This window comes from Gobius niger (assembly GCF_951799975.1).
Source record: "Gobius niger genome assembly, chromosome: 2".
Classification (NCBI taxonomy): domain Eukaryota; kingdom Metazoa; phylum Chordata; class Actinopteri; order Gobiiformes; family Gobiidae; genus Gobius; species Gobius niger.
Genome location: NC_136853.1, coordinates 25,903,900 through 25,921,051, shown reverse-complemented (window position 1 = coordinate 25,921,051; position 17,152 = coordinate 25,903,900). Strand labels below are relative to the sequence as shown.

Here is a 17,152-nt window from a genome sequence, read left to right as displayed (position 1 = left end):
AGGACCTGTTTAACTCTCAATCCTACTGACTTTAGTCGGCATCTCCATAGAGACGAGTTGAAGACGTACCCACTCCCGGTAAAGTCATGTTTTAGCAGAGGTGAGCCGGTCACAGCAAAAGCACATGTTAGTTTGAGGTATTTTTCAATGGTGAAAATATCTATCATAAAATAAATGTTTGTATTTAAATGTTGTTTATTGGGTGAAATCTTAAACGGTGTGACTTTAAGTAAAAGTATAAAAGTATATTGTAAAATGTACTTTTTAAGTAAAAAGTAAAAGTATTTAAGAGTTTAATGTGCAGGACCTTTTTTAAATCATTTTAATCAAACCAGGTCTAAACGAGTAAACCACTAACTTGGGACAAAAAGCAGGAACTAAACCAGGTCTAAAGGACCACTTGGAGAGGTCACTTTGAAAATAAAATATGTTTACCTTTAACCCAATTTATAAATGCGGTGGAGTAGAAAATACAGATACAGGCTCTAAAATATCATAAAATTGACGTAAAAGTGAAAAGTACCTATAATTTTTACTTGTACTTTCCACTCGAGTCCTAAAAGGCGTATTTATTTATTTCAGAAAGGTGAAAACTATCAACAAAAAGCTTAAAAAGACTAAATAAAAGTTGGTCATTTTATACTCACTACTGCCACCTCAGGACTTATGCGTAACTGCACCTTCTATATTAAGCTCGTGCATGACGGCAATTCGGACCCGAAGTTACACGTTTTTGAGTGACAGTGCAGGATTTTCGAGGCAGTTGTGGCTCTGGTCTGGGCTCATTCTACACATTAGGACATGGCTGGAACATGGGGACTGAAAATAACATAACAATTTAACATTTTTAAACTCTGTATAGTCCCTTTAAATAAAAAAAATACATAAAAAATAAAGCATTGGACAAAGATCTACGTGGAAAGCGCAGTGCAGCTAAATGGTGACAATGATTCGTGTTAATCAAAAGCTTTACTGTAAAGATGACAGCAGTTACCGAATGTTTCTTTAGTGTCTGTTCATTATCGGCCTACTCGCCAGTAGAGGTCGCCCTTGCTTCTTACAAGGATACAGTTCTAATTCAAAGTCATGCAATACATTTTCTATTTCATTCAGCCTGCTTAAACTTACTGCCAGAGGAACAGTCTGAAATGAGGCTATAACGATCACTCTCCCTCATCCACATGACCATCCTCCTCGAATGAATGGAGTCTAGCCCAGTGCTGAGTAACAAGGCGAAGAATGCTGTTCATCAGGTTTAGGATTTCTGCCCTGACTGCTCCGACACATAGGCTACATGTAGAAGCAGATTGACAGATATAATATTGGTTAGAAAGGCTTTTTGACCACCTTTCACTTGTTGAGGATTAAGGCAACTCGCCCCTTGTGACCACTGCTTGTTTTTTTTAAACTGTTGATGAAGAAAGTTGGTCAGCTCGGTCAGTATGGCTGTTAATTTGAGTAAGAATGGCATTGAGCTCATGGCAGCTTATAAAGACGTGCTGGATGGGAAGACTGGGACAAACTGGTGAGTGCCTTTATTTGATGAAACCTAAACTTTTAAAATAACTCGAATGATTCTTGTCCACAGGGCACTCTTTACCTATGAAGGAAATAGTGAAGATATACGGCTTGCAGAAAAGGGAGGTAAGGCTTAACCACTGTAGTACAATTTGTTGGTTCTAGATTTAGAATTTCAGACGAAGGGCGGTGCCTATTTATGTGAATTTAGATGCGTTTTTCTCTCTTTACCATTAGGTTCACACATTTATAATATTAATACTATCTTTGAGCCTTTGCAATTTAATAATTTAATTATCACTTTTTAAGCAGGCAGGCAAGACTTTGAACTTCAGGCCAGTATTTACAGAGTCATAGTCAGAGGTAAAAGTAACATGTAAGAAAATGATTGAGTGCAAGTGCAAGTACGGCATAATTTGGGGTATTTGTAATTTACTTAAGTGAATTTTATGATTAATACTTTTACTTCACTACATGATAGAATCTGGATCTGTACCTTTCACTCAATTTTGGAAGTAGATTAAAGTAATAGTACTTTGAATTGCCGTTTAAAATGTTTTTTTTGCTGATGTCTCTTTGGAACATCAGTGGGTGAATCTAAGGGTGCAGTGAAGTAATTCTGGTCAGAAATATCACTAATAAAGACACAAAATGAAACACCAGCTGCAGATATGGCGACGTGTAAACAAGCAGCAACCTCCCTTTCTCGGTACAGCTGCGTGTTTTGCCTTTTTCTGCGAACTGCATTTGTGGTTTCTGTTCCACATTGTTTTACTGAATACTTTTGAATATCTCTGCCGTGTTTTTGTGGGGTTCGGCGGGTTATTTTTACTGCAAAGAGTCCATAATGGTCTTGAAGAAAGCAGCTTTGTAAACGTAAACAGCTAGTTTATGAGCTTAAGACATTTGAGACCTACACATTTCTTTCTCTGAAACACTGAAGAGGCACCAAGATCCCCCCACACCTGCAGCACAGTAGAGGCGTCACAAGAGGCTCTAAAGGAAACAAAGAAGGAACAAATGAGGGGGTATCCGGGCAAGACTCGCAGCTAAGCCACACATGCCTTCTGTCCTGACTATTGTTCTGGCTAATGGATGTTCACTGGAGAATAAAACTGATTAACTGCTAAGCTCATCCCAGAAGATGGTGAAAGACTGTTGTGAAGCGGAGCGAGCTGTGCAGGAGGAAGATGAAAGAGGAGGTGGAGGAGTTGACCAGTGCAGGACACCACGCTCTGAAACAGGGACAAACTCAGGGGGAGCTGCACCGATTCAGAGCAGAGGAGCACTTTAGGCAGCCAGCCAGGTTTCTTCCGGGTGCTCCGGTTTCTCCTACCTCCAAAAACATGCTGGTCAGGTTGGCACAGGTTGGCCCGGGACCAACACCTGAACACCTGAACACCATTGTGCGGTTGTAACGGTTGTACAATGACAAATAAAGCACTTACTTATTTACTTTCTCTTCTGCTTAATAAGAGCATATTTCTTCACTAAAATATTACACTTTGTACTTAAATTTGAAAGTGTTTAGACTTGTATACCTTTATTTATATAGAGATTTCTTTTGATACTTTTAATAGGTATAGAGCTGAAACAGTGAATCTATTAATCGACAACTAATCGATTATTGAAAGAGTCGACAACTATTTTAGAAATTGATTCATCGTTTTCTGGTTCACACAGACTCAAAAACGACATGAAAATGTTGTATTTTTGATGAAAACCTACTTTGTTTGTAAAGTTAGGGCATGTAGTGTTAAAAATGTCATAAATATCCAATCAACCAATCAGAAGCAGAATTAGCACCAAAAGCCTCCAACAAACATTCACTTTAGATTTACTTCATCAACACGTCCTCAAGCGGTGCCATTTTAGCCTTAAGTGATGAAAAAAATTGAAAAATAAAATTTTCATACACCATTCACAGCCAAGTGATTAACCAATTAATCATAAAAAAAAATCTGTAGATTAATCGATTACCAGTTAGTTGCAGCCCTAAATAGGTAAATGCTTTGTTCTTTTACCTGTACTTTTACTTTTACTTTAACAATTTGATACTTTCTTCCCCCACTGCACCACAAACTAGGTCAAAACATCAGCATTTTGACTTCCAAACTAAAGACAATTTCTGTCATAGAACCTTGACCTGCCCTTTGACTCAATATGAAACTGATGTGAAATGAATGCAAATGCTCCAGTGGTAAAGTCAGAATTTTGTGCACAGATGGAGGTCTGGAGGAGATGGTAGAAGAGTTCAACAGCGGTAAGGTCATGTACGCCTTTTGTAGAGTCGAGGATCCCAACTCTGGTCTGCCCAAGTATGTCCTCATAAACTGGGTAAGACAGCAATGTCACGCAGACATCAACATAAGAAACATATTTCACGTACTCAGTGAGAGCATGTGTGTGTAGACAGGTGAAGGGGTGAACAGTTCACGAAAAGGATTATGCGCAAATCACTTGTCATCCATGGCCAGCTTCCTTAAGGTGGGTCTAAAAACTGTTCTACTTATACTTTTGTGACATCATAATTTGAAAAAGTGAATGTTTTTCCGTTTCCAAACTGATTATGACTACAGATTTACTCACACAACCTTTATGTGATTCCAGGGAGCCCACGTGACTATCAATGCTCGTGATGAAGATGATGTGGAGCCAAAGGTCATCCTGGACAAAGTGGCCAAAGCGTCTGGTGCCAGCTTCAACTTTCACAAACATAAACAGGGGGCATATGTAGATGTACCCCGAAGGAATGTGGTGAGCAGACTGCCACATGCTCTTACACTGCAAATGTCTAACCCAGCGTGGGGACTTCAATTACACAATTTTGAATATTATAATTTGTAGTGTTTCACTTTCACCACCATCACTGGCTGAATCCAAAGATTTTTGCAATCTGGAAGCCAAGAGAAGAGGCTATATTTAATCCATTGAATAATGGTCATTTTATTGCTCAGACACACACAATGGCACACAAGAGCCAACCCAAAATTACAAAGGGGTATCATAGAGCTTATGCGTGTGATGTCAGATAAAAATTATCAAAATCACAATTATATTGTTTTCTGTCCCTCAATTTGACGTTCTAACTCATGTTTTAATGGTGGAGGGAAACTGAAAAATCCATGGCAGTAACTATGGTAACGGTCAAACTGCAATTTATTTATTTATTTATTTAGTTTTTGGCTAATATATCTGTCATTACTGGTAGAATCTACATGAAACAAAAACCGTCTCAAAGTTTTGGGAGACTTCTTACAAAAATTGTATTAGAAAACTGAACGCAACCTTTTTGATTTGCCCATTTAGTTGAGGTTCCATTTCTATTTAGATTGAAATATATATAGAATCTGCATAACCCCTTGCCTCAGAGAAAACACATGCATCATTCTAATGTTTTCTTACATTTTACAAATGAAACGTGCAATGTGGTAAGTAACTTGTAGACAATATGGGAAATGCATGTGCTATTTATGAGCATGTTCATCCAAGAAACAAAATCATAAATTTATCGTTTATCGTTTAAAAAAACAAGTCCAGACATAGTTGTCATTGTGGTGCTATCATTTGCCTGTGGCAACCCAGTCACAATATGGCACTCATGAAACTGTATTAACTTCACAGTTTGACCTCTGAAACGGTGTCACTGTCACAATAGATGTGTTTAGGATGAGCAGGTGGGCTCGAGCAGCTGCAGGGCGCCTGCAGGCGAGCAGTGCATGCCGGCCCTGACGCAGTCTGTGCGAGGGTCCTGATGCTTCTGCGAGAGCAAGGGGCCTGGAACGCCTGAGCCTGGCGGGTGAAGTTGCTTTTCACCGGGTTCAATCCCCGGCTGGGGCCTTTTGGTGTAGAGTTTGCATGCTCTCAAAGAAATGATCACAAAAATCAACATCACAAAACTAAAGGAATATTTTACTGTGCCACAGGGTTCAGTTTATCGCAAGGTCAATGCAGTCGAGGAAATACAACAGATCAACAAAGACGACTTTTGGGTCCAAACGCAGGTAATTGTCTATTGCAAAATCTCCCAATTGGATAATAACTGATCATTTAAAAAAACTTCTACCCGTAGAAAGACGAGGAAATGCGAAAGAGAGAGGAGATCAAAAGAGCTCAGCTGGAGCAGCAGCAACTGGAAAGAGACAGAAGAGGGATGGAGGAGCAGCAGTCCAGGGAGAGAGAGAGAAGAGCCAAAGAGAGAGCCCAACAGATCGAACAGGAGAAGTACGGACACACTTTACACACACTTGACAATATCAACAAACATTTTTACTCATTCAGTACAGTGTGGGGGATGGACAAAAGGATCTATACACAATGACAAAGTGAAGCCATATTTTTAGAAATGTTTGCAAATGTATTAAAAATAACAAAAACAAAGTTTTCTTGGGTATGATGCTACACGGTTGGCACACCTGCATTTGGGGTATTTTTCACATTCTTCTCTACAGATCCTCTCAAGCTCCGTCAGGTTAGATGGGGAGTGTTGCTGCACAGCTATTTTAGGTCTTTCGGGATATGTTGAAGTCTAAGAGTTTTGGATTAAAAGTAAGTAAATGCACAAGTAGTTTGTGCCCAGTGCTCATCACTTCTGTACAGAGTTCAAGAGCTGGATAGCTCTGGGCACAAAGGCGGTTTTCCTCCTCCAGGTATTTGTACTCATCCACTAGCCCAACTGGCTCACCCTTTATAATTCCTTTGACTCCATGGGTTTAGTACTTAGTTTCTGTTCTGACATGCGCTGTCAGCTGTGGGACCATATATAGACAGGTGTGTCTAAATCAAGTCCAGAAAATTTTATATACCACAGGTGGTCGCAGGGTGGCTGGGCGCACCCTTCGAGATCGGGTGAGGAGCTCAGTTACCCGGGAGGAGCTCGGAGTAGAGTTGCTGCTCCTTAACGTCGAAAGGAGCCAGCTGAGGTGGCTAGGGCATCTGTTCCGGATGCTTCCTGGTCGCGGGAGGTGCCTGGAACACCTCCCGCGGTCTCTGAGCTGGCCTGGTGTCGCCTCGGGGTCCCCCCAGAACAGCTGGAGGATGTGTGCGTGGATCGGGAAGTCTGGGCATCTCTGCTGAGACTGCTGCCCCCGCAACCCGGCCCTGAATAAAGCGGAAGAAAATGGATGGCTGGAGGTGGACAACAATGTGTAGAATGTGCAACTTCAAGTGTACAGCTTCAGGTCGATTCACACCTTGTCTGATCAGGTTTCCTTTCGTCTGCCCCCACCTCAACTAAAAGCAACAACTACACACTGAAGCTACACAAACCCTGGACCAAGCCCAACAGCAGCACAGTGCACATGCATATTAGTGTATAACACTGGTCTACCTGTCAGTTGTCAACAAAATGTCTCAGTCCCTTGTTTACTTTTCTCATAGGATGAATTTGAAGTTGAGAGAGCAAGAGGAAAGAGAAAGGGAACTACAGCAGAGGGTAAGAGCGTAAGAGTGATTGGTTTAAAGATTTTTTTTAAACGGAATTTGTGTGTTTTTAGAATCTTGACACAAAAGAAGAAAATAGGAAGAGTAACAGTCGTGCAGCATCTGTACAAAAAGCTAATGTGAGTGTGAACTAGCTGAACCTACCTCCATGTGCTGTGCATTGTTATACTGTTTAATTTAACAACAAATGTATGAATTGAAGAATAAACAAAATATCTCTGTTATAGGAGGCAAAATCCTTAATTTCTCAAAGAGCATTCAACCCCAGAGACATCTTTAAGCAGAGAGAGCAGAGCCTCGAAGCCAACAACACTATCAACCCTGAGGTCTCCACACCTGGTAAATTTGAAATAAACCATAATGGTGATTAAATGTTAACATTTGGTTTCATGGATTCGTTAATGCTTTTGTTTTCTCAGGTAAACTGGTCACTCCGTTCTTCTCTCAGAAGAAGAATGAGCCGGAGATTACATACCGTCCGTGGCGCAGTCACTCGCCGGGCCAACAAATCTCTCTGACTCCTGAACCAGCACCTTCCTCCAGTCCCCTGGTCCCTGTCTCCCATGTCAGACCACCCTCACCAGAACGGGACTACTCACCGGCCCATGATATCTCACCCACACCACCGGTGGTCACAGAGTCACCGGACCTGTCAGCAGGTTTGGGATGGTCCTAAAAGATCCCTGTTCAGGGTTAAATTACCCAACAACATTTTTTTGCTTTGTATCTTTGTATTTAGTGAGCACAGATGCCGCTTACAATGAGGAAAGAGAGTGGTCCGACGAGTTTGATGATGATGTGGATGAAGGTACCCCAGGGAAAGGGCTTACAAAAACATCATTAACTTCCAGTTTCTCTCTATTGCATTCATTTATTCAATTTTGTGCACAGCTCAACACGACTTGTATCAAGAACAGCAGCCAGTTCATACAGAGGAAGAGCTGTATGAAAATGTGCAGTACACTGCGCCGGTAAGATCCAACAGTGAAACATAGATGTTGCTTTTAATATCTTATTGTGTAGTAAAAATCTGAATATTGCCACACATTGCATCAAAAGGCTGAAGAGAACCATGATGCAACTAGCGGGCAGGGAGTTTGTGCAAGAGCTATCTACGATTACCAAGCTGGTATGTTATTCTATCTAATGAACTGCAAATCGTGCCATGTTGATATCGTATTAATTTATTTTTTGTAATGACCCACAGCTGATGACACAGAAATCACCTTTGACCCCGACGACGTCATAACAGGGATAGAAATGATTGACGAAGGCTGGTGGAGAGGTTTTGGACCAAATGGACACTATGGAATGTTCCCCTCTAATTATGTGGAACTTTTATAACCTCAAAGAATCTATTATATAACAGTAAAACACACATACTCACAGCCTGTGCATGCATTTTGATTGTGGATCTTCAAAACAATAATATGAAGAAATTGTATAATAAATCGTTTTTGCTCAAAGCTATATTAAAGCCTGTTTATTTAGAAGTCAATGAAAAATAAATGAATAAATTAATCCAATAAAGTATTTCAACACATAAATAAATACTTTAAAAATAAATTACTTTTAAAACATTAATAGCTTAACCAACGAATAGTGAAAAAGTAAATCAAAAACAACCTTGTGCTTTTGCAACACAGCCCCACATGCCCTCCCTCCCCTCACTGTACACGTCATAATTGTGCGTCGTTATACACCAGTGAAGAAGGGGAAATGGCTGCAAGGTTACTGCTCCGTTCCGCTGTTCGGGCTGCTACAGCATGCCGATCTGCCCGGGTACCAGCGATGACCCGCTGTATGGCCACTGGAGGTAAACTCTAAAACACAACTATGTACATTTTGGAGAAATGGGCCGCTGTGAAGGGTCAGCGCCATGATTGCCGGTAGCGCTAGCATTGAGTGGCTAACAGTGGTTATGTGTAATCATACCGCCAGGAGAGGTCAAACTTCTACCTTTCGTGTTAAACGTCTCTGATTGTTAGATATCAAAAACAGAAAATGTGTGTTTATTGCACGGTTTATAGTCACAATAATGTCACTGAGTATAATCTATTTGTGTTGAAGTTAATCCAGTCTTCATGTAACACCTTTCAACGTTAGCTCAATGTTAGCTAATCTGTCAAGGCAGTTTTTTAAAGTTGATTTAATCTTCCAACTTTTTAAATATATTCATCACTGAAATAATTTATGATGTTACATTCATTCATGTTGTGTCTTAAGTTGTCAGTTTGCAGTTAGACGAAGTGTGATTATTGACAGTGTGTAGTAAGTAGTATTTTTCTTTTTCTTGAAGGAATCCCCAGTGATCAGGACCAAGCCACTGGACTTGAGAAGGTTATCATGAAGGCCATGGAGGAAGGAACGGTATGTCCTTTGTTTGGCAGTCTTTTGTACAGATGGAATACAATTTAAGGCAACAAATTTGTCTATAAGTAGGGAAGGATATCGATAACGATTTAGCGATACTACAACCTACTTTTATCGATACTCCTAATCGATTCAGCAAAAAAAGAAAAATTTATGAGTCCAAACATAGCACTGCTCTATCTCTGAGCGTGCGACCTTTGGGCTCTCCCTAAAGCGCAGCTACATCACTGTGGAACGTGTGGTTTCACTTTACATTTCACACGACATATAAATGATTCTAACATGATACACGCTCACAACGGAGCTGAGAGCGCAGTGATTGGATAAATATGCATAGGAGAGAGGCGAGAGCGATAGAGCAAGAGAGGGGTGCTCAAAGGTAGGACATGTTCAGGTCGCAAATGATGGGCAAAATTAAGCCTCATTGAACCAGTGAGGCTTTTCAGCCACCTGTGTCAGCAAATGGTTCAAACTGAAGCCCCGCTCTATGCTGCCATCTGCTGCTGCTGATTTGTATGAATTACAATGTAATACAGTAAGTTATAGTAACTAACAGTATTTTCGTGTTTTCCGGTGCAAACCGTGAAATACAATATGTGTACACGTTTGGAGTTAAAAGAGAAGACTAGATTGGTACAAACCCACTGATTCATCATTTTCATAAACCGAGGCTTCGGTCATGTGATCTACAGGTTCATGAAACACTGGTTCATTTGGCACGCCCACTTTAGCTCGACACACTTCAAAGCCACGCTTCATTTTGCCCATCACTATAGGTCGCGTGGGATGAACAGGGGAAAGAGCCTTTTTAAAGCCTTATTTGAGCGCAAGTGATTAAAGTGACCCTTCGGCACGGATAATGTATAATTAATTGAAATATTTATTATATGATAGTGTATGGCGTCAGTGTCCATCTTCTATTACTATTTGTGTTTTATCAGTTGTGTAATCTAAGTTAAAGTGAGTATCTCTCCTGTAGGATCCTTACAGCATGATGAAGCCAAAAGATTATGCTGGCTCTAGAGTTGACCCTCATCTTGTTCCTTCTATCAGCAACAAGAGGATTGTGGGCTGTGTCTGTAAGTGTTTGCCACTTGTCTTGTTTAGGATTCTTAGTACGTAGCTTTTCAATTTTAATGTTTATGTTTTTGTTCAACACGTCGCAGGTGATGAAGACAACACCGCAGTCATTTGGTTCTGGCTTCATGAAGGCGAACCACAGCGCTGCCCTTCATGTGGAGCCCATTACAAACTGGTGGCCCATGAGCTCCCCCATTAACTTATACTTGCATCTTTTAATCTTCTGCTACACATGTCACAGTCTTGCTCTTCATTCCCTACGGACAAGATGAACGTTTTAAGTTGGTTTTGGCTTGTTCTGTTACAATACTTGATTTTCAAACCTCATTCATTTTTCTTTTACCTCATTACTTACTCCTTTTAGTGTCAAGAGGGAACATTGTCTGTGGGGCATAACTTTTAAACTATTCCATGTATCTGAAGTTTACACATGCAACATTGTACTTGGTCCATATTCTATCATTGAACCTATTAAATGTAAATTTAAATGTATGTATTTTGAGTGTTTTCATTTGTGCATTTGTTTTACTTGCCATCAGGTTTATGCCGGTTTCACCACAAGATGGCATAACTAGAGCAGAACTGAGACGACATTGTTTTTTGTTTTTAGAGTACTGCTAAGAACTCAGTGATTTTCTTTTCAGAATTCTCATCAATATTTTTATCCTATGACAGAATTTTTAATGTATGTTTATAAGTGTTTTGTAAATTAGTCAGAGGTCAACTAATGGATAATAAGTGAGGAAAGTGTGTACAAATTTAAACATATATATTTTTTGTATGTATGTCGCGCACTTTCAACATTAGCAACTTACACTTTCCAGTTTTGCTGATTTAACTGCTTGCATAGCTGCTTGAATGACTTTCACTGAATGTAATTTCAAGGTTGGAGTAATGGGTCAATATTTGGTTCTGAGTCGGAGAATGTCCAGAGGGAAATAACACTAAAGAGCGGTACTGTCTCGGTCAATTTGTGACGTCACAACATTCTACAGAGCCAGTGTAAAATTGAGGCCAATGGCAGCTCAAAATTCCCTGCCATAACTATGGCAACTGTCAAAATGCAAAGTTCTAGTCTTAGTTTATTGCTAATATCTCTAACTCCTGGGCGAAACAACAACTGTCACAAAGTTCAAAGTCATCTATTCCAGCACATATGATCGAATTATTTCGTCTTAAAAGTATCAAAGCGGTAAAAATATTTTAAAATATTTTTCAAGTAGCCAGAAAGGACTTTCTGCCATTAGAATATGGTAGGGTTGTGAATCTAATCACGATGAAATAATGATCAGGGAAACATTTGGACATTTTCTTTTTGGAAATGTCTTTCAAAGACTGTTAATCTCCTGTAGAGTTGTATTGGCACCTCCATCTGAAATAGAATTCTATCATCACAACACAACCTACTAAACGTTTTCATCAGCTGGCAAAGGACCTGAGTCTGTGGCGTCACCCACCAGTTGACGACAACTGGCTTAAAGAGTGATAGAATACTAACCTGGCTAACACCATGCTGCTGTGTGCGCTCGAATAATTTCGAACACTGCACAGCAAATAAATATTGTGATTTTAGTCTGGCGTTAGCCAAGCTAATAGAATACGGGGAAGAAAATGTATTAAACTAAACAAAAATATCAACTGCTTTGTTGAGATTCGCTTAGAGACATACGGCAAACAGTAGAAACTGAATCAGTCACTGGAAAAAGAAGAGATTAGACAATGGTTTGGAAAAAAAATCCCATCATTGTTTCAACATTGATTTAGGGTAAGATGGTTGACTTTTGGTTGAGGTTGAAAAAATAATGTTGATTCAATGCTTTATTACAGGTAATAGATCAATAATTTAAAAGATAATGTTGAATCAACAGTGTTTTACAGAGATATATTCAACCTTTCAAAGTGTAACGTTGAATCAACCATTCAAGCACAAAAAAAGAGATTTCCAGATTTGACTTTGGTTCAAATTTTATAAATTGGGTCAAGACAATCTATGCAGCTCCAAAATCTTCTGTCATAACAAACACTTATTCAGCACCATTTAATTTGCACCGTGGGATACGACAAGGGGACTGTCTGTCTTCATTATTGTTCAATTTAGCAATTGAGCCTCTTGCAATAGGGATAAAGAATCATCCCTCTTTACACGGTATACACATGGCTCCATGTGAATGTCTTGCATCACTAAACGCTGATGATATCCTTATCACCCTGAGCAACCTAGGACCACATTTGGACGGATCTCTGGCTTTAATATCAATTGGACAAAAAGTGAATTAATGTTTCTTGGTGAGGATAGAATATTGTCCAACTGTCCACTCAAGATTGCACAAAATAATATTACATATTTGGGTCTGAAAATATCCAGAGATACAGAGTCTTTGTTCAAACTAAATTATGTGGAATGTGTGGAAAAGTTAAAATGCAACATAGAATACTGGAGGACTCTACTGCTCTCAATGATTGGAAGAGCTAACACTATTAAGATGATAGCCCTACCCAAACATTTGTATCTATTCCAAAACCTACCAATATTTATTGCACAGGGTTTCTTCAAGAAACTACAGGGTATAATTTTAGATTTCATATGGAGTTATGAAAAACATTTCAATTTCCAAGTAACATCTGTATAGATCAACTCACGACGGTGGTTTGGGTCTTCCAGTAAAACATTACTATCAGAGCACTGCTCTACTGGCAGGAGGGCTCTCCTGAGAATGGAAGTGCCTTGCCCAATAGCATCTGGAGCACTGCTCTCACCCGTATTAACACGTGCTCAATCAATAGTTCACACAGACTGACTCAGTTTAAGATGATTCATCGATTCCACTTCTCTAAAGTTAAGCTCCATAAGTTCTATCAGTCAGTGTCTCTATGAAGGCTCTTTGCTGCATCTGCTCTGGGGCTGTCCTTTGATACAGACGTTTTAGTTAAGTGTGTTTTCTTTTTTTTCCTAAAGTATATGAAAGGACAATCAACCCAGACAGAGACTTTACACTTTTTGGAGCTTCACTGAATCTTATGGACATTCCTACAGACATTCAAACTGTTATCTTGTTGGGATCTGTCATTGCTCATCAAGTGGCCAACCCAGGTCTCTTCCACCACCACCAGGGTCCAGGCTCGGGGGAAGATCATGGCTATCATTCGTCAAAGCCATGCATTCCATATCATTGGTTCAGCCTTCCGCCGGGGTCTGAGCCCCAATAATGATTCATGTTCGTTAATAAAACACTCATACCGTCATTCCGTTTCTGTGAGTCTTTTCAGGTTGAAATATAGTGAGGCAGTGGTTGCTGTGCACATCTGACCTACTGTATGCACGAGCGAGTCTGAGTGTGAGGGTGAATGGAATATGTGTGGGCGAGTATGTGTATGCGTGTAGGTATGAAAGAGGGGATTATTTTTCTTCAAATATATATCTTATATCTGCATTGATTTAACATATCGTTAGAAAATCTACTTAATAAATCTGTAGCCTCAAATAAATTGATAAATTAAACAATAGCATAAGATGGAATGTCAAATTGAGGGACAAATCAAAGATTCATTCACAAAATCATTATTAACATCACACGCATAAGCTCTATTGAGTAAAATTGAATATTATATATGGGCCTCTCAAAAAATAAAGATAAAATAAAGCTGCCAGCTGCTGTTGCCAAGGGACAACAAAAACATTGACTTCTCTTAAATCCCTGAATATCACTGATCCCTGTGGCCTTTACAACAACACCATGAGCACAGGAGCAGCTACTCACTGGAATGCAGGAAACAAAAAACAGACACATCTGGTGTGACATCTCCTTTGCACAGGAGCTGATCAGGTCATTGATATGGACGACATGGGTGCCTTTTATTGATGACATTTTGAACGACATGTCACCCATTGAACATGTTTGGGATGCTTGATCGCATCGACCGCGAAGTAACTGACATCGGTGCAAACGTCCGTCACAATACACTACATCTGTGTGTTCCAGTTCCTGCCAATATCCAGCCACTTTGTACATTGGAATTGAAGAGGAGTGGAACAACATTCAATCAACAACCTGATCCACCCTATAAAGGAGATGTGCTGCACTGCACCAGGCAATGATGGCCACACTAGATACCAACTGCCCCCCACACTCTTCTGAAGCAAAACTGAACATTTTTCCTCGCCGTATCGGAGAGTCTCAGGGCAAGCGACAAACCCGTGGCTCGTCACCACCTGCTGCTGTCGTTTATTTGGACATTATCTTTGCCTGGATACTTAATTTACCTGAACTCTTCATTGGCTTTATTGTTTTGTTTCATTGCTTTAATGTTTGTGCAGTGTACCTTTAATGTGTTTCCTTGGTGTAAGGAGACCTTGCTTATTAAGGTACAAACAAATAAAATGTCTTTTTATCGTAGACCTAAGGCACACTGTGCAATATTCATGCGGTCTAATCAGCATCTTGATATGCCACATCTTTGAGGTGGGATGGATTCTCTTGACAAAGGAGAGGTGCTCACTGACACAGATTAACACATATTTGAGAACGATATTTGGGAGAAATAGGTCTTTTGTGTTTTAGAAAAGTTTTATGTCTTTGAGTTCACCCCATGAATAATGAGAGCAAAAACAAGAAAATGTTGCATTTAATTTTTTGTTGTGTGTATATCAATGATTTAAAAGTGTTGAGGGCCAGACAAAATTATATGGGGGACCAGGAATAGGCCCACGGGCCATGGCTTGCTCACCTCAGATGTATTGGCTGTTATTGGATGTCAGAATAAGTCCAAGTCATACTTTTACAGTACATTATGTACATTGACTGTTAAAATAACTTTCCTCTGTTCTTCTGTTAAACCATATAAATTGGAGTGGATAGTTACAAGGTCCCTTTCCAAAGTGATAAATGTTAGGACCTTGGCCAAACTCAAGGATGCACTGGGCATAACCGTGTGAGCCCCCCAGGGCCGCCAGGACACAGATGACTACAGCACTTCTTTGTCTCGAGTCATTTATTCATAAAACCTGACCTGAATCACCAGGTCAGCTGGAAAATGGAAAGTTCTGAAAAACTAAATAAAATGATTGATGGATATAAGTGTCGTACTTTTGAAGATCAAATCAAAACGTCCTCAACTACATCAACCCAGTCCAGTCGATAAGGCTATATTTTAAAATCTCTACCACGTTAGATCATTCCTGGACAACTCAGAGCGTACACAAGAATACCTGTGGTTCTTAACTGGTGTTGCTTCAGGATTCAGTTTACATTTTTGATGCCAATCTGCAACCAAGGACACCTTATTTAACGGGCTCGAGGCTGGAGCCCAGGAAACTGACCGGTGCAAACGAGCGTTTGTGCTCCTCTGTCCTCTCTTTGTCCTCTCTTTGCCCTCTCTCTGTCCTCTCTTTGCCCTCTCTCTGTCCTCTCTTTTCCCTCTCTCTGTCCTCTCTTTGTCCTCTCTCTGTCCTCTCTTTGTCCTCTCTTTGCCCTCTCTCTGTCCTCTCTTTGTCCTCTCTCTGTCCTCTCTTTGTCCTCTCTTTGCCCTCTCTCTGTCCTCTCTTTGCCCTCTCTCTGTCCTCTCTTTTCCCTCTCTCTGTCCTCTCTTTGTCCTCTCTCTGTCCTCTCTTTGTCCTCTCTTTGCCCTCTCTCTGTCCTCTCTTTGCCCTCTCTCTGTCCTCTCTTTTCCCTCTCTCTGTCCTCTCTTTGCCCTCTCTCTGTCCTCTCTCTGTCCTCTCTTTGTCCTCTCTTTGCCCTCTCTCTGTCCTCTCTTTGCCCTCTCTCTGTCCTCTCTTTTCCCTCTCTCTGTCCTCTCTTTGCCCTCTCTCTGTCCTCTCTCTGTCTTCTCTTTGTCCTCTCTTTGCCCTGTCTCTGTCCTCTCTCTGTCCTCTCTTTGTCCTGTCTCTGTCCTCTCTATGTCCTCTCTTTATCCTCTCTCTGTCCTCTCTTTGCCCTCTCTCTGTCCTCTCTTTGTCCTCTTTATCCTCTCTTTGCCCTGTCTCTGTCCTCTCTCTGTCCTCTCTTTGTCCTCTTTATCCTCTCTTTGCCCTGTCTCTGTCCTCTCTCTGTCCTCTCTTTGCCCTGTCTTTGCCCTGTCTCTATCCTCTCTTTGCCCTGTATCTGTCCTTTCTCTGTCCTCTCTTTGCCCCGTCTCTGTCCTCTCTCTGTCCTCTCTTTGCCCTGTCTCTGTCTTCTCTCTGTCCTCTCTTTGTCCTCTCTCTGTCCTCTCTTTGCCCTGTCTCTGTCTTCTCTCTGTCCTCTCTTTGTCCTCTCTCTGTCCTCTCTTTGCCCTGTCTCTGTCCTCTCTATGTCCTCTCTTTATCCTCTCTTTGCCCTCTCTCTGTCCTCTCTTTGCCCTGTCTCTGTCCTCTCTCTGTCCTCTCTTTGTCCTCTCTTTGTCCTCTCTCTGTCCTCTCTTTGTCCTCTCTCTGTCCTCTCTTTGCCCTGTCTCTGTCCTCTCTCTGTCCTCTCTTTGTCCTCTCTCTGTCCTCTCTTTGCCCTGTCTCTGTCCTCTCTATGTCCTCTCTTTATCCTCTCTTTGCCCTCTCTCTGTCCTCTCTTTGCCCTGTCTCTGTCCTCTCTCTGTCCTCTCTTTGTCCTCTCTTTGTCCTCTCTCTGTCCTCTCTTTGTCCTCTCTCTGTCCTCTCTTTGCCCTGTCTCTGTCCTCTCTATGTCCTCTCTTTGCCCTCTCTATGTCCTCTCTTTATCCTCTCTTTGCCCTCTCTCATTCCTCTCTTTGCCCTGTCTCTGAACTCTCTTTG

At 40.9% G+C, this 17,152-nt stretch overlaps 2 protein-coding genes across 2 annotated transcripts; both read left to right on the top strand.

Annotated features, from left to right (window-relative positions):
• The first annotated feature begins 1,263 nt into the window (after positions 1-1,263).
• dbnla (drebrin-like a) lies at positions 1,264-8,368 on the top strand. Its single transcript, XM_079551829.1, has 15 exons — positions 1,264-1,525; positions 1,589-1,644; positions 3,743-3,855; positions 3,931-4,005; positions 4,129-4,275; positions 5,445-5,522; positions 5,591-5,742; positions 6,898-6,952; positions 7,014-7,079; positions 7,188-7,299; positions 7,380-7,619; positions 7,700-7,777; positions 7,852-7,931; positions 8,020-8,089; positions 8,168-8,368. Exons 1-15 carry the CDS (start codon positions 1,443-1,445, stop codon positions 8,302-8,304), a joined length of 1,542 nt encoding a protein of 513 aa, XP_079407955.1. The 5' UTR covers positions 1,264-1,442; the 3' UTR covers positions 8,305-8,368.
• A 273-nt stretch (positions 8,369-8,641) lies between these two features.
• cox5ba (cytochrome c oxidase subunit 5Ba) lies at positions 8,642-10,905 on the top strand. Its single transcript, XM_079552307.1, has 4 exons — positions 8,642-8,776; positions 9,260-9,330; positions 10,313-10,412; positions 10,500-10,905. Exons 1-4 carry the CDS (start codon positions 8,680-8,682, stop codon positions 10,610-10,612), a joined length of 381 nt encoding a protein of 126 aa, XP_079408433.1. The 5' UTR covers positions 8,642-8,679; the 3' UTR covers positions 10,613-10,905.
• Positions 10,906-17,152: the final 6,247 nt, after the last annotated feature.

Bases quoted from the DNA above. Each gene is read 5' to 3' on its own strand.
- dbnla (XM_079551829.1), top strand. From the start codon at position 1,443: ATGGCTGTTAATTTGAGTAAGAATGGCATTGAGCTCATGGCAGCTTAT. The intron at 3,856-3,930 runs GTAAGACAGCAA...ATGTGTGTGTAG, and splicing joins AGTATGTCCTCATAAACTGG to ACAGGTGAAGGGGTGAACAG. The intron at 8,090-8,167 runs GTATGTTATTCT...AATGACCCACAG, and splicing joins TATCTACGATTACCAAGCTG to CTGATGACACAGAAATCACC.
- cox5ba (XM_079552307.1), top strand. From the start codon at position 8,680: ATGGCTGCAAGGTTACTGCTCCGTTCCGCTGTTCGGGCTGCTACAGCA. The intron at 9,331-10,312 runs GTATGTCCTTTG...TCTCTCCTGTAG, and splicing joins AGGCCATGGAGGAAGGAACG to GATCCTTACAGCATGATGAA. The intron at 10,413-10,499 runs GTAAGTGTTTGC...AACACGTCGCAG, and splicing joins GAGGATTGTGGGCTGTGTCT to GTGATGAAGACAACACCGCA.